The 12,722-nt window shown below is 36.5% G+C and overlaps 1 protein-coding gene across 1 annotated transcript in view; it reads left to right on the forward strand.

The window, feature by feature from the left end:
* PDE10A (phosphodiesterase 10A) overlaps nucleotides 1–12,722 on the forward strand; it is a 336,032-nt gene that overhangs the window by 305,629 nt on the left and 17,681 nt on the right. The window contains exons 15-20 of the mRNA XM_065680432.1: nucleotides 956–1,048; nucleotides 1,684–1,870; nucleotides 3,309–3,451; nucleotides 5,479–5,562; nucleotides 8,370–8,520; nucleotides 10,958–11,113. Coding sequence (XP_065536504.1) covers nucleotides 956–1,048; nucleotides 1,684–1,870; nucleotides 3,309–3,451; nucleotides 5,479–5,562; nucleotides 8,370–8,520; nucleotides 10,958–11,113 — 814 coding nt within the window. The remainder of the gene's footprint in view (nucleotides 1–955; nucleotides 1,049–1,683; nucleotides 1,871–3,308; nucleotides 3,452–5,478; nucleotides 5,563–8,369; nucleotides 8,521–10,957; nucleotides 11,114–12,722) is intronic.

Consider the following 12,722-nt stretch of genomic DNA (forward strand, 5'->3'; position numbering starts at 1 on the left):
ACTGGTGCTGTATACCAAAAAGAAGTACAACTTAAGTATCTGTAAGAAAGTGACTCTGAGGCAGTCAGTCATCAGCCTTAAGCTGGTGCCATGTAGAAGCCAGCAGAAGAAACAAACTTAAAATCAGATGTGCAGGTGAAATCCTCTCTGCTTTGTCAGTAGCTTCAATGGGGGCAGGATACTGCCTGGGTACGTTTAGATTTAAAAGTGTTACATGTGTGATTCTTTGTACTTATTTTCATCCACAAATTCTTTTGTGCTTGTATGTCATAACTGTTTTATGTCAAAGAATTGAAAATTATTTCCTCACAAGACAGACTTGTAGACTTTTGTGATTCAACTCCAGAATATGTTGTGTTTAACTTTCTTGGGACAATTAAGGGATGCAGTTAGTACCATGGCATTGTTTGCATGTCATGAGATGAAACAAGCTGGTTATTCTGAAGTGTATGTGGGAAACACATGTAATATTTAGCTTTGAAGCTTCTGCTGGTCTTTTCCCAAAGTTTATTTTACCAAATCAACCTGCCCACTCCCAGAGGAAACAAGCTCATATTGCCAATGATATGTCTAAAGAAACAATGAATATGTAAAAGCAATGAGGAAATTAGTAGCTTGTAAAGGTAAACACAAATCTCAGGTTATGTACAACTGTCATGTTTGTTAGGCATAACACTCAGGGTGGTTGAAGACCTGAAATTTTTGTCACTAAAATGGTCATATTATGGCACCTTTTGCATGAAACTGTGTAGCTATATGAAATGTTTTCAGAAAGTATCTGTTAGTATGTGCTTTTTTATTTTATCATTTACTACTAGCTATTGTCTTGTAAGGTTTTTCTCCTGAAAGCATCAAAATGACGCTGGTTGGGAACAAATATCCATTACCGTGTCCAAGACAGATGTTTTTCCAGGTAGCTCATATTGGGGCTAATGCACATTTTCATTTTCTGCAGATTTTCTATAGAAAAAGGAATAGCTGGTCAAGTGGCAAGAACTGGAGAAGTCCTTAACATCCCTGATGCCTATGCAGATCCACGCTTTAACAGGTAGGACGTTATTCATGGGAGGGGAAGACAGCTCACCCAACCGTTTACTTAAATTTGCTCTTGAAATTTCTTATTAGGATGCGTTCATGGAGCTGTGATCTTCTGAAGAACAGACAACCTATAAATATCTATTGAAACGCTTTAGCTATCAAAGATATTTTAAAGATACAAATAAAAAGAATTATTTTTATCAAATCTAAATCTAATGGAATAAAATGTAGTTATTTTTCCTATTACAGATTTTTGCACAGCTGGGTAGGCTGTTGCTGATTTTCTTCATTAGCCTCCCTGCAACCTGATTAGTTTCAGGGGAAAGAGAAAAAAAGTTTACTAACAGATAACGTGCCTAAGTACGTGAATATATTCTTTAATTTTATGAGTAAGCTGACTGTACATTTGGGGAAGCATTAATTCTTTATCTTGCAAATGGAAATTAATGGATTAAAAAGTTCTTTCCAAATACGACACGGAAATATTTGAGAACTTTGGAGGTGAACTTGTTGCAGGTACTAATTGCATCTACTTTAAAAGCTGTTTAGTATGTTGTACATCAACACTTGGTGAGAATCAAGGAACAGATATTAATTAATAATATGAACCCTTTTATTTTTTTCTTTCCCTTTCTGTTTCTCCAGAGAAGTAGACCTCTACACAGGCTACACAACCAGAAATATCCTGTGCATGCCTATTGTAAGCCGAGGAAGTGTAATAGGTGTTGTGCAGATGGTGAACAAAATAAGTGGAAGTGCCTTCTCTAAAACTGATGAGAACAACTTTAAAATGTTTGCAGTCTTTTGTGCTTTAGCCTTACACTGTGCTAATGTAAGTTTTATTTACAGTTTTTTAAGCTGTTGGTTATAATGGGAAGACTTAGAACCCTATTTAAGGATTTTGATTATCCAGATTATTAAAATGATTTAAAAGTCTGTTTTGTTGAATTAACAAGGAAAAAAAAAATCATTGAATTATTTGACGAATAATCGTAGTTTTAAAGGATGATACAGATTTGTTTGATGCTTTCTGAAATAATTGTACTCTGGATACATCAATTTCCTGTAGCTAAACTGAGAGAGCAAGCTATGAAATGTGAATTATACCCGTCTGTCGTCTCTTTTCCATTAGAAAGTATGATTCTTATTTCCTCTTATAAATTCAGGTAATATGTTTTATGAATTTAATGGGGAGATGGAGATGTTATGTATTTTCTCGATTCCATGTACTTACTATTCAAAGATATCAATTTAATATGCTGTGCTACATATTCATAATTATCCATGCTTCTAGATAAGTGTGGATAGCTACTTTTGTTTTCAAACCCTTTATAGTCACAAATATTACTATTCCCATAGGTAGCATAAGTAACTTAATGATCATTAATATATGAGTATAAAAATGCAATAAATGCAATAAAAATGCTATGCAGAAGAAATGTGTCATATTCATGGGTGGTAAGATACCATGCAATACCAGTTATGTCTGGTGATTTACATTAAACCATTTTACCAACATTGTGCTGTCATTATACTGGGGCAGCAAATTTTACTAACAATTATTTAAACTTGTTCCAGATGAATCAATGGTGGGTAGAAAGGCCTGCATATAAATGACTCTTGGGACTATACAATCACTCATTTGTGTGTGAGGTCACTCTTTTTAGATGGTGAATATTACCATTCCGGGCACAGTGCTCTAGAGGATTGTATTTACTAGTAAAATTGTTGTATCCTCACTTGTTTACAAACTATGCCATGCCTTCAGTAGCTGTCTGAACCTCTTGGTCATAAGTGTATTTTTTTTTTTTTGCAATTATTGCACAGTAATGTAAGTATGATAAACATCTCATGAACTTTTTACTGTGCATAGGTAGCAGTTATTTATACCAATAAATAGCTGAATTCATGCAGTGGCATGTTACCTGTTACCAGTTTTCTTTCTGTTAGCATATTGCAGGGGTCTGAGCTCCACTTCCAGCTCCTGCACTTTGATTCTTTTTCTTCGGGGAGCTCAGAGACAGTAAAAAAATCAGCTGAGCCCTAGACATTTACCTGAGTGAATAGGTGAAGAATTTTTAATAGAAGGCTCAGTTTTCCAGTAGTACTGAATTTCATATAATGTCACTTTTTCTAAAGTGTAAAATTGAACAGCTAGAAGCAGTAACATTTCTGCAGATGTGTGTTTCAAGAATAAGTACTTTAATACAGGATAGAAATGTATTCCCTTTATTAAAATTTGACACTAATGAACAACTTCCCTTTATCAGATGTACCACAGAATTCGCCATTCAGAGTGTATTTATCGTGTAACGATGGAGAAGCTATCCTACCACAGTGTTTGTACAGCAGAAGAGTGGCAAAACCTCATGCAATGTACACTGCCTCCACATATTTGTAAAGAAATTGAACTGTAAGTATCTTTCTCATATAGCAACAGCTGAGTCTTTTATCAGTCTGTAAAAGAGATGATTTTTTCTTTCTTCCACTTAGTGTGTATAAAAACCCCTCCTTACAGGAGGGCCTTACAGGAGGGTTTTTATAGGAAGAACTTATTACTGAACTATTAAAAAATATTAGGAGTTTATCTGTAACTTTCTTATACTTAATGACCCACGAAGAAAATTTATCTGTCAAAGATGTAGAATAATACGTACTCAGAATGCTAGATTTTTCTTGGGTGTAGGTAGTTACAGTAGTTGCTTTAAGCATTAGATTATATCGAAGGATTGTAGAGATGAGGTTTCTTTCTGATAGTCCTAAACAGCTGAGAACCAGAGAGAAGGCTGAGCTGGAACATCAGTAGTTAAGAACAAATGTATGATCTCATCCTCTTATATGTATCTTAGAATAAAAAATTCATCTCCTTCCTGGGATTTTCTGGGTTGTGTGTTTTGGGTTTTACTTTGTTTTGGGGGTGGGTGAGTTTGGGTTGGTTTTTTTTTTGTTTACTTGATTGGCTTTTTTTGGTGTATGTCTCTGTTGTGCATCTGCTTGTGTGTCTGGAAGGATCAGAAAATGTATACAGATCTCCAAACTTCTGAAAATAATTCAGGTGCTAGAGTTTAGAGTTGTGGCCTAAATTTGGAGGAGGACTTCCCATCCAGCCTCTGAGGCTTTCTCTGAAATAATTCAGTTACTTCCAGCTCTTAAGGATCTGCTGTGTGCTGAAGATGTACCTCTATCTGTATTTTGTCAGTACTCACTCAACCCTAACGCAGGGAGTCATCTTAGTATTTAGTCAGTGTTTCTGGCCTAGGACAATATGTAGTGACCAGGTACCTAAAACCAGAACTCTGATACTGAGTCATAAAGTCTAAGCTGCCTATGTAAACCTAATCTCTAGGGCTAGGTCACTCCTGTGAGGCACTGAGCACTGTAGCTGTAAGAGAGCAAAGGATGAAAGCGTATGCTAACAGGGACTGCTTGCAGTTAAAGTTCATTACATGCTGAAGTGATTTGCTAGAGCACCAGAGTATTAGCAGCTTGCACAATTATACCCTAATAGAAGCTTATTCTATGCAATACAATTTCTTGTGCTTTGTTAGATGATATTATGTAACCCACCTCCTCAGCCAAAAAAAAAAAGACTTTTACTTGCAAAGATGACAGGTTTCATTCTAAATTATATTAGCATCCCTTAGTTCAAGCAATCTGAATACATTTAACCATTTTACAAGCAATTCAGCTACCTTCAGCTCTTCTTGCACCTGCTGTACTGTTCATTATGCCATGTATGTGCAAGTGGTTAGCTGGGTTCAATGGAAAGTAAAGAGAGGACTTTCAGCACAGCAGGTGCAGGGAAAGGGGTTAATTAATAATCGAAGGACAAACAGTTCTGCTGAGTTGGTCCCTAATATTAGGCCTAAATATTGATACCGGGAGAGGGAAGAAGTCCTCGGGCTTATTTTCTATTAGCTACTGAAAGCTGATTTTTTTACCTCTACCAAAATTAGAGCAACACTTGCCAAATTTGTGATGGAAATTATTTTTAAAAAAACCCTACTAAATGTATTTTTGGGGACCCCATCTTTACAATTCCTGGGAGGAAAGTCTGGAATCTTTTAGGAATGCCTATAAAGCTCTCATAATTGTGAAATAAAGATCTTTGTACATTACTTAAGCAATGGATTCTTAAATAAATATCTGTGTTTCTATTCATTAAAGCCAAAGGCTAACTATAGGCTAACAGTTGGTAATCTTAAGGGTCTTTTCCAATCTAAATGATTCAGTGATTCTATGAGGATAGTTCCATTGACTTTAGTGGAAATATATTAACATACTGGAAAATAACTTCTTATTGCTGGAAAATACATCCTGTAAGGTCAAATTTCTATATATGTTCAGAAACAAGTGAATGCTGTTGGATATACATTACCTGATCCTTTTCACTTGCTTTTAGTAAGAATGAAAAAGTGTTTGTCCTTACTTTCTTCCTAGATACCACTTTGATATCAGTCCATATGAGGACGTCTGGCCTGCCATTTTTGTCTACATGGTTCACCAGTCCTGTGGGACAGCCTGGTATGAAGTACATGTTTTATTGCTTTAATTCTGATATTTATGTGTTTGTTTGCTAGGAAATTTTGAGATCATTATTTTCTAATTCAAGATCTTATTTTCTTTGGAGTTTGTTTACAATGGCTGGTCTGTACAGGGCAGTAATAAGCAGGCTGCATTTCTTATCCCAGCTTCTGGGTCTTCTGTTAATGAAATCTGGGAACAGCCAGGTGAAAGAACTCCTGAATCATCCAAAGATTGGTCCTTCCAATGTACAGAGGTATTGGTTGGTTCTGAGATGAGACTGTTGCTCAGACAGAAGATGGAGAAGATACTAAAGTCACTCTTGCCAAAAAGGAGAGGTCCACGAATACTGATTTTTTCAAATACATAGTTGCTGAAATGAATATATTAATATTCATTTGAAATACTCCACGGTTAGACTTTCTCTTACTAGATGAATAAGTTATTGGCATCATTAGGTACTAATTATGGAAGTGACTGATTTTTCATTGTCCTTTCAGTGTCCATTATCATTACTAAGGTCAGTAGTCTATTGGCTAAGTATGTCCCATTGCTGAAAGAAAGGAACTGCTCCGAATCATAGAAAAAATCTACAGATAAGCCATTGAAGGGGGAAATACCTCCCTGCAAAAAGAAGCAGCATTTAGGAAGCATTTGCTGGTGACTGTGGATCTTAGTAACTGGATGAATGTCCATGCTTTCAAAGCATACAGTCAAACCTGAGGTTCTTTCTGATGTCTTCTTCAACACTGCAGAATACTTCTAAATACACTTCTCTGCTGTTCAGTGTAGTTAGTTTGTTTCTGTTCCTAACTGAATGGCTGTGGATGCAGGATGAGGGTTCAGATTTCCAGCTAAGTTCTGTTCTTTTCCCTGTCTCCCAGTCTCTTTCTTTCAAGGTGTAACTTTGGTGGGAATATTTGCTTGACATTTTTCAAGTAAGCTTAAGATTTTACATGTAAAGTTAAAGAAACAAAAGTGAGAAAATATTCGAAAAGGAGACTGATGGGACTGAATTTATATTTAATTTCTGAAAGAAGAAAACTTCTCAATCCCCTGAAACAAATACAGCTATTTTAAGACTAAAATTTGCTTTGTAATTTATTGAGCAGCAAGGTTGTGCCTTTAAGCATCTATGCAATATATAACTGTACTGTCCATGGAGGATTTTGGAGAAAAATCAAAGATAATCACTACATTTTCTTTGCTTTTGTGAAGAAATAATCTTTTACTGCTTTAATCAAGCATAGAAAATACAGCAGTGGAGGAAGTAATAGTATTGTAAATTGGCGTATCACTGATACCTCGTAGTAACTATAGGGCAGTTATTGGATATATATGGAAGTGATTGTTGTGATATTCTGAATTACGGTGTACTATTTTAAACAGTAGTTCTAACAGTTGGTCTAGAACTGTTTTAACTCTCTAGAATTGAAAAAGAAAGCCTAAGCTTTTTCGAAAGGCTGTTCCTCCATTTCACAAATATCAGACTAAGGGTAAGAAGAACGATTACCTTCCTCAACACAGAACCATAGAAATATGTTTTTTCTCTCTAACTGGCTCCATATAGTAGATATGTTTACATTTTTATATATAGGTCACTGACATTCAGCTTTGTTTTCTCAGCCCGCATGTACTACAAAACTAGAACATTAATGTCACTTCCCTGAGTTATCCAAGAAATTATAAAAACATAGAACTTTAAAAAAAAAAAATTAAAAATCAAACCACAGTAACAGGATAAAAATGAGAATAAAGAAAAGCTAATGTGTTTATGAGAGAATAAGTCAGTGCCTTAAGACTGGCATCTTCAGTTCAGTTCTGGGCTGAAGTGTAATAACTCCTTTTCATCCTGGGCTCCTCAGATTGGGCACTTTAGAGAATTTTACCTGATATTTAATCTGTGCCCAGATTTCCCATCTGTAAACAAAAAGTATTCAGCTTTCATTTCAAAAGAACATGAGTAGATAAAGTCTGTTAGAGATTGTGCAGAACTCGGGTACTACGGACTATAAACTGTCTCAGAGGAGTTTTTGATGAGCACATAAGCCAAACATAGCAATTAATTTATTACTGTTTTTTATTATTGCTTAGTGAAAGGATCTCCTGATCATGGATTAATTTTGCTTTTCTATATTAATAGCAAAAATATATATGAAAAATCTTCAAGAAATAATCTCAGAAATGCTATAGGTTTGGGGCATTTTTATGGTTGACTGGTGATTACTTAATGAAATACTATTTGGTGAAAAATGAAGAAACAGTGAAATGTGAATTTCTATTCATTTGGCCAGGCTGAAAATTCTTTTCGTTATGTCAGTATGCAGCATCTCAACATCTTTCATTCAAAACAAGTTATGCATTTGGCATTTGACTGAAATTTTAATTTAAATATGATTATCTCTTCTGTATTACTTGCTTAAAACCTCAAAATTTCTGTTTTGATCACAAATGCTATTTTAAATTTGTCCATTAGATAGGGTTTCACTGTTTGGCAGGTTGAATAGATAACTGCTTAAAGAAACCACACTTCAATTTTCTGGAAGCAGGAAGTGTTATACAGTTGTGTTGTCTGAGCTGGGTAGCTTGACTTATGTTCCACAACTTTACATGTTAAACTAAGAGCATTGTTTGGTATGCGCACTCCTCTGTCCTTGCCAAAACTTGAATGACTCTTGTAATCAATGAGTCATCCACAATGAGAGTCAATCCTAGCAAGAGAGTAAATGAAAGAGCATCTTTTCTCCTCTCTTGGTTATATTTCCCATTGTTGTTTCTTGTCTCTGAATGAATTAATTTCTTTCTAGCTTTGAACTTGAAAAACTATGCCGATTTACTATGTCAGTAAAGAAGAATTATCGCCGTGTGCCCTACCACAACTGGAAACATGCAGTTACTGTTGCACATTGCATGTACGCCATACTTCAGAACAACCAGGGGCTTTTCACTGATCTAGAGGTAGGTGAAATGACTGTATCAGTTACTAGACCTCATCAGAGGTATTGGCCGTCATAGGAGTGTATTTTCTATGCTGGAGTTTTGCTGTTGGCTTAGGCGGAGTGTGTTAAAGGTCCCTGCAGAGGAACAGGTGTGAGTAGAAAGTGTGAGGAAGACAAATTATTCAGATTCCTAATCCTGGTGTTTCCTTCATGCTTTTCAGGTCTGTCCACTGAAGGCTTAGAATAATTACATTTTAGTATACACTATGAAGCACTGTCACTGTTTTTTTTGCTTTTTGTAATTATGGTAGGTACAACTGGGAATGGTGTCTATTATTGATACTACCTAAAACTTCTGACTGGGAGAACCTGTTTTCGGTTGTGTACAACTTTGCCAAATACTAGCTATTTGGGCTGTAATTTTCCAAGCTGTGTAACTTCCTTAAGCTGATTCATTTCTATGATTCTAAGTTTAAAAAGCCAGTATTCCTTTAACAACAAAAATCTGAGGATTGCAGCCTCAGGGCTCTGATAACATTCAGTACTAATTAAGTAGTAAGCACCATCTTTTTGGAGACGCAGAATAAGCAAGGCAAGGAGAGCAAAAGAGGCAGCTTTTAAGAGAGATGGAAACAGTTGTCATTCCTTGCTAAACTGACCATCTTTACTCGTTTGAATGCCTTATCCCAGTCTGTGCTTCAGCTCTTTCTAGTAGTCTCCTTTCCTGAGACTGGAGATTAATCCAACAGCAAATCAGGGAACTGCTGAAGGGAAGTTTAGAGAACTAGGATGAGCTGGTCTCAGGTGAGGGATGATGACATAACCCTCCGTAGACTTAGAGATGGGAAGAGAAGAATGAAACACTGTTAAGGGGACTGGTTTAGAGGCAAGTGGATCCAGCAGTTGGCAGTGGTCAAAGAGTTCAGATCCAAGCACTGACAACAGGTACAAGGTGAAGAGCACTGGTATTAGGCATTTTGTAATCCTGAAGAACTAAGACAAGAATGACTTCCTGGGAAGTGGAAGCTAGGACAAACTAGACAGAGAGCGACATCTGGTACAATGATGAGAATGGTAAGACTGGAAAAAACAAGAGTTGTGAAGGATTCAACAGGAGAATTAAACCTTGGGAGAGGACAAAAAAAGCTTAAATACCCACTAGATCTATCATGTAGCACAAAGGATTCTGCAACTCTTATTTCTTTTGCTGTCAGAGACTGTCTTTCAAGTCTATTGGTTCCATGTCTTGCTCCTTCTCATTGTAGTGAAAAGGGGATACCAGCTTCCTACAGCTGGTACTGCATGATTTCAAGTAATGCAGGTGTGTTATGTACCTAAGGGTTCCACTTCTGCTGAGGATCTGTATGGACGTGTGCTGCTACACCTTTTTTTTTTTTTTTTTTTTTTTTTTTTGTTATGTGCTTTTTAAAAACGCACTACACAAGATGCAATATTGAGATGATGTCAGTAAAAATTAAAGTGCAGGATTTAAAATAAAAGATCAAGGTCTGGGGTTCCTACACCCTTAGTTCTGCATGCTGTATATTTGTGATAAAATCTTAAGTTACATTGTTTGCTGTTTTTCTACAGAATCATGTGCCTCTTAGTACACAGGTTGGATGTTGCTCACTTTATGGGTAGTTAATAGATCTTCTTTTTCTGCTTCGTTTTGTAGCCTTATCTGTGTCACCAGATCCAAGTATAAGAGAGCTGTTAAGTCTATAAAGACATTTTCATAATACACCATGCTGACAGTGACTGCTTCACAAACATTGATAAGTGTGTTTTCAAAACAAATCTGCTATGTGAAAATCTATTGCAAGTGTTCACATATTTTGTGTGTTTAAAGAGAGACTTCAGGGACTCCATTTATGCAGGATATTAGGACTTAATTAAATAAACAAAAATCAGTTGCCATCTTGCTTTGTTTGCAGTTGCCATTGCCCAGCAGTTCTGTGGCTCACATTAGTGACTTCCTAGGAAAAGCTGCACGTAGGAGACTTGTTCATATTTTTCGAGGTGTGTTGCAGAGACATGTCTAGCATTGGACTTTGGTGTGGCTGCCTTGGCCAGATGATCATACATCTTATGCATTCCCTCTTCCTCAATAGCTGCACTTTAATTTTCTTTTAATAAAGTTGGTAAGGATTCAATGGATGACCAGAAGTTCTGTTTAAAACTCAGTTTTCTTCCTGAAGCAGAACCCCTCTGATAGCATGTGGCTGTGCAACAGTGTTTTTAAAGTTCATAATATGTGAAAGACTTGAATTACAGTTGGACTAAGAATTTTCATTCAGCACGTCCTCACTTTGTACTTCTCACAATTTTAAGGAAATTTCCTCATGTGCTTGAAGGCAGGAAGTGTGAGGAGTGCAACTTTTACAGTATTTTGGGAAGAGAGTGACACCTAGGGGCAGGAAATATATCTTACTTGTTCATCTCAAATTTTTTTGTAGCGAAAAGGTCTTTTAGTTGCATGCCTGTGTCATGACCTGGATCACAGAGGTTACAGCAACAGCTATCTTCAGAAATTTGATCACCCCTTAGCTGCTCTGTATTCCACATCAACAATGGAACAGCACCACTTCTCACAGACTGTGTCCATCCTGCAGGTAGGATTATTGAAATCATATCTTCTGTGCAGTAGAGTCCAGTGGTGGAAATGGAAGTCACATCACTACCCAGTAGATTTCTTGAAGCATGCTTATTTTAATGTCTGGATTGTAGTGCTCGTTTAGAAGAGTGGAAGATTTATTACAGCAAGTCAGGTTCCACAATTAGCAACCCAAGCATTCAGTAATAGTGCAAAACACAGCTTTCCCAAAATCTTGACATTATAAAAATAATCCATAGGTGTTTGAAGGTATTTGTCTATGGCCTTCCTTTGGAGCTTTTAATTTCTGGGTCAGTGGGTTTTTTTCCTATGATCATATGGAATAGAAACTTTGAAAATGAAGAATCAGAGTTTTCACTTACTTAGATATTTGCAGCCCTAAGTGTTTCAACAAAATCTGCAACCATCTTGAAATTCTGAATGAAAGCTCAAGTATTGGCAAAAGTTTGCATGAGAAGCTTGAAAACCTGCTGTAATAAATTCCGTGAACATTAAATATGTGGCATGAAGGAGAGAATGTTAATTTTGCACGCATGAAAAATCTAAATTTTTTTCATTATGTTATCATCTGGTTTTTTGTTATTAAGCAGTTCAGCTGAGTAAGGTAATATTGTATGAAAGAGAGTTCCTAATACAAGGTAATGTGTCTGTATGTTTAATGAATAGAAAGCTACAAGAAAGACTGCAGGCACATCTTGGGAAATCCAAGTGTGCTACTGACACAGATATTTTCTCATCAGTGAAAATTGTTTTCATGCTCCATTAGAAGAGTGAAAACTCTCACCTATGAAACCACTGCCACTCCATAACATACTTGTGCTCACTGGTTTTAGTTTACCATGCACATACTCAGTGCACAGCCTTACCATGCTACTGTGCCACTAATTTGTTGTTAACTTTTCTTTCTTTCTGGTCTTTCAGGGGGAAGATATTTATTTACTTAAGTACCTAATCACCTTTTAGGAAAAATACATATTCTGTATTGTATTCAGAAGCACATCTTGTGATTATGGTTTTAGGTATCATGTACATTTTTCATCACAGAATGGAAGCTTTATCTCTGTATGCTCCTTCATGTAGGAGGGTGTAATTGAATCCTTCAGTTGTGGTATGGCATTAGACTTTTCGTATTCATTCTTCATGTGAGTTTGCACACAGTGAGCAAGTTCCTCAGTCATTAACACTTCCCTGTCCTACTACGGCTTCATGAAGCAGACTTCGGTCATTTTTCAAAAACCATTTTGTATTTTTCCTGGAGAAATCTTGTAACCAGTGAAAGTCCCATTTGTCAAGACAGCAGGGAGCCCTTTTGCTTCCCCACTATCTCTAGACTTGGCCATCAGTGTGAGTGAGGAAAGAGATACAGGTGTTAAGGGCTATAAAGTGGATTCACACACTGACTACCCAAGTGGTCTGTTACGGTGGCTAGTAACCTGCAGTAGTTTTCACTGTTTGAAACCTTATAGCTGCTTTGCTCATCTGCCTGCTGTTCTAGTGTACACCATACTTACAAATACAGAAGATTCTATTCAGTAGCTTTAGCTCAGCAGGGAAAGAATAAAATCTTAGCAGCTGTACTTTGTATGTACTACTCAAAGCCTAAGTGA

This window comes from Lathamus discolor, chromosome 5, assembly GCF_037157495.1.
Source record: "Lathamus discolor isolate bLatDis1 chromosome 5, bLatDis1.hap1, whole genome shotgun sequence".
NCBI classification, from domain to species: domain Eukaryota; kingdom Metazoa; phylum Chordata; class Aves; order Psittaciformes; family Psittacidae; genus Lathamus; species Lathamus discolor.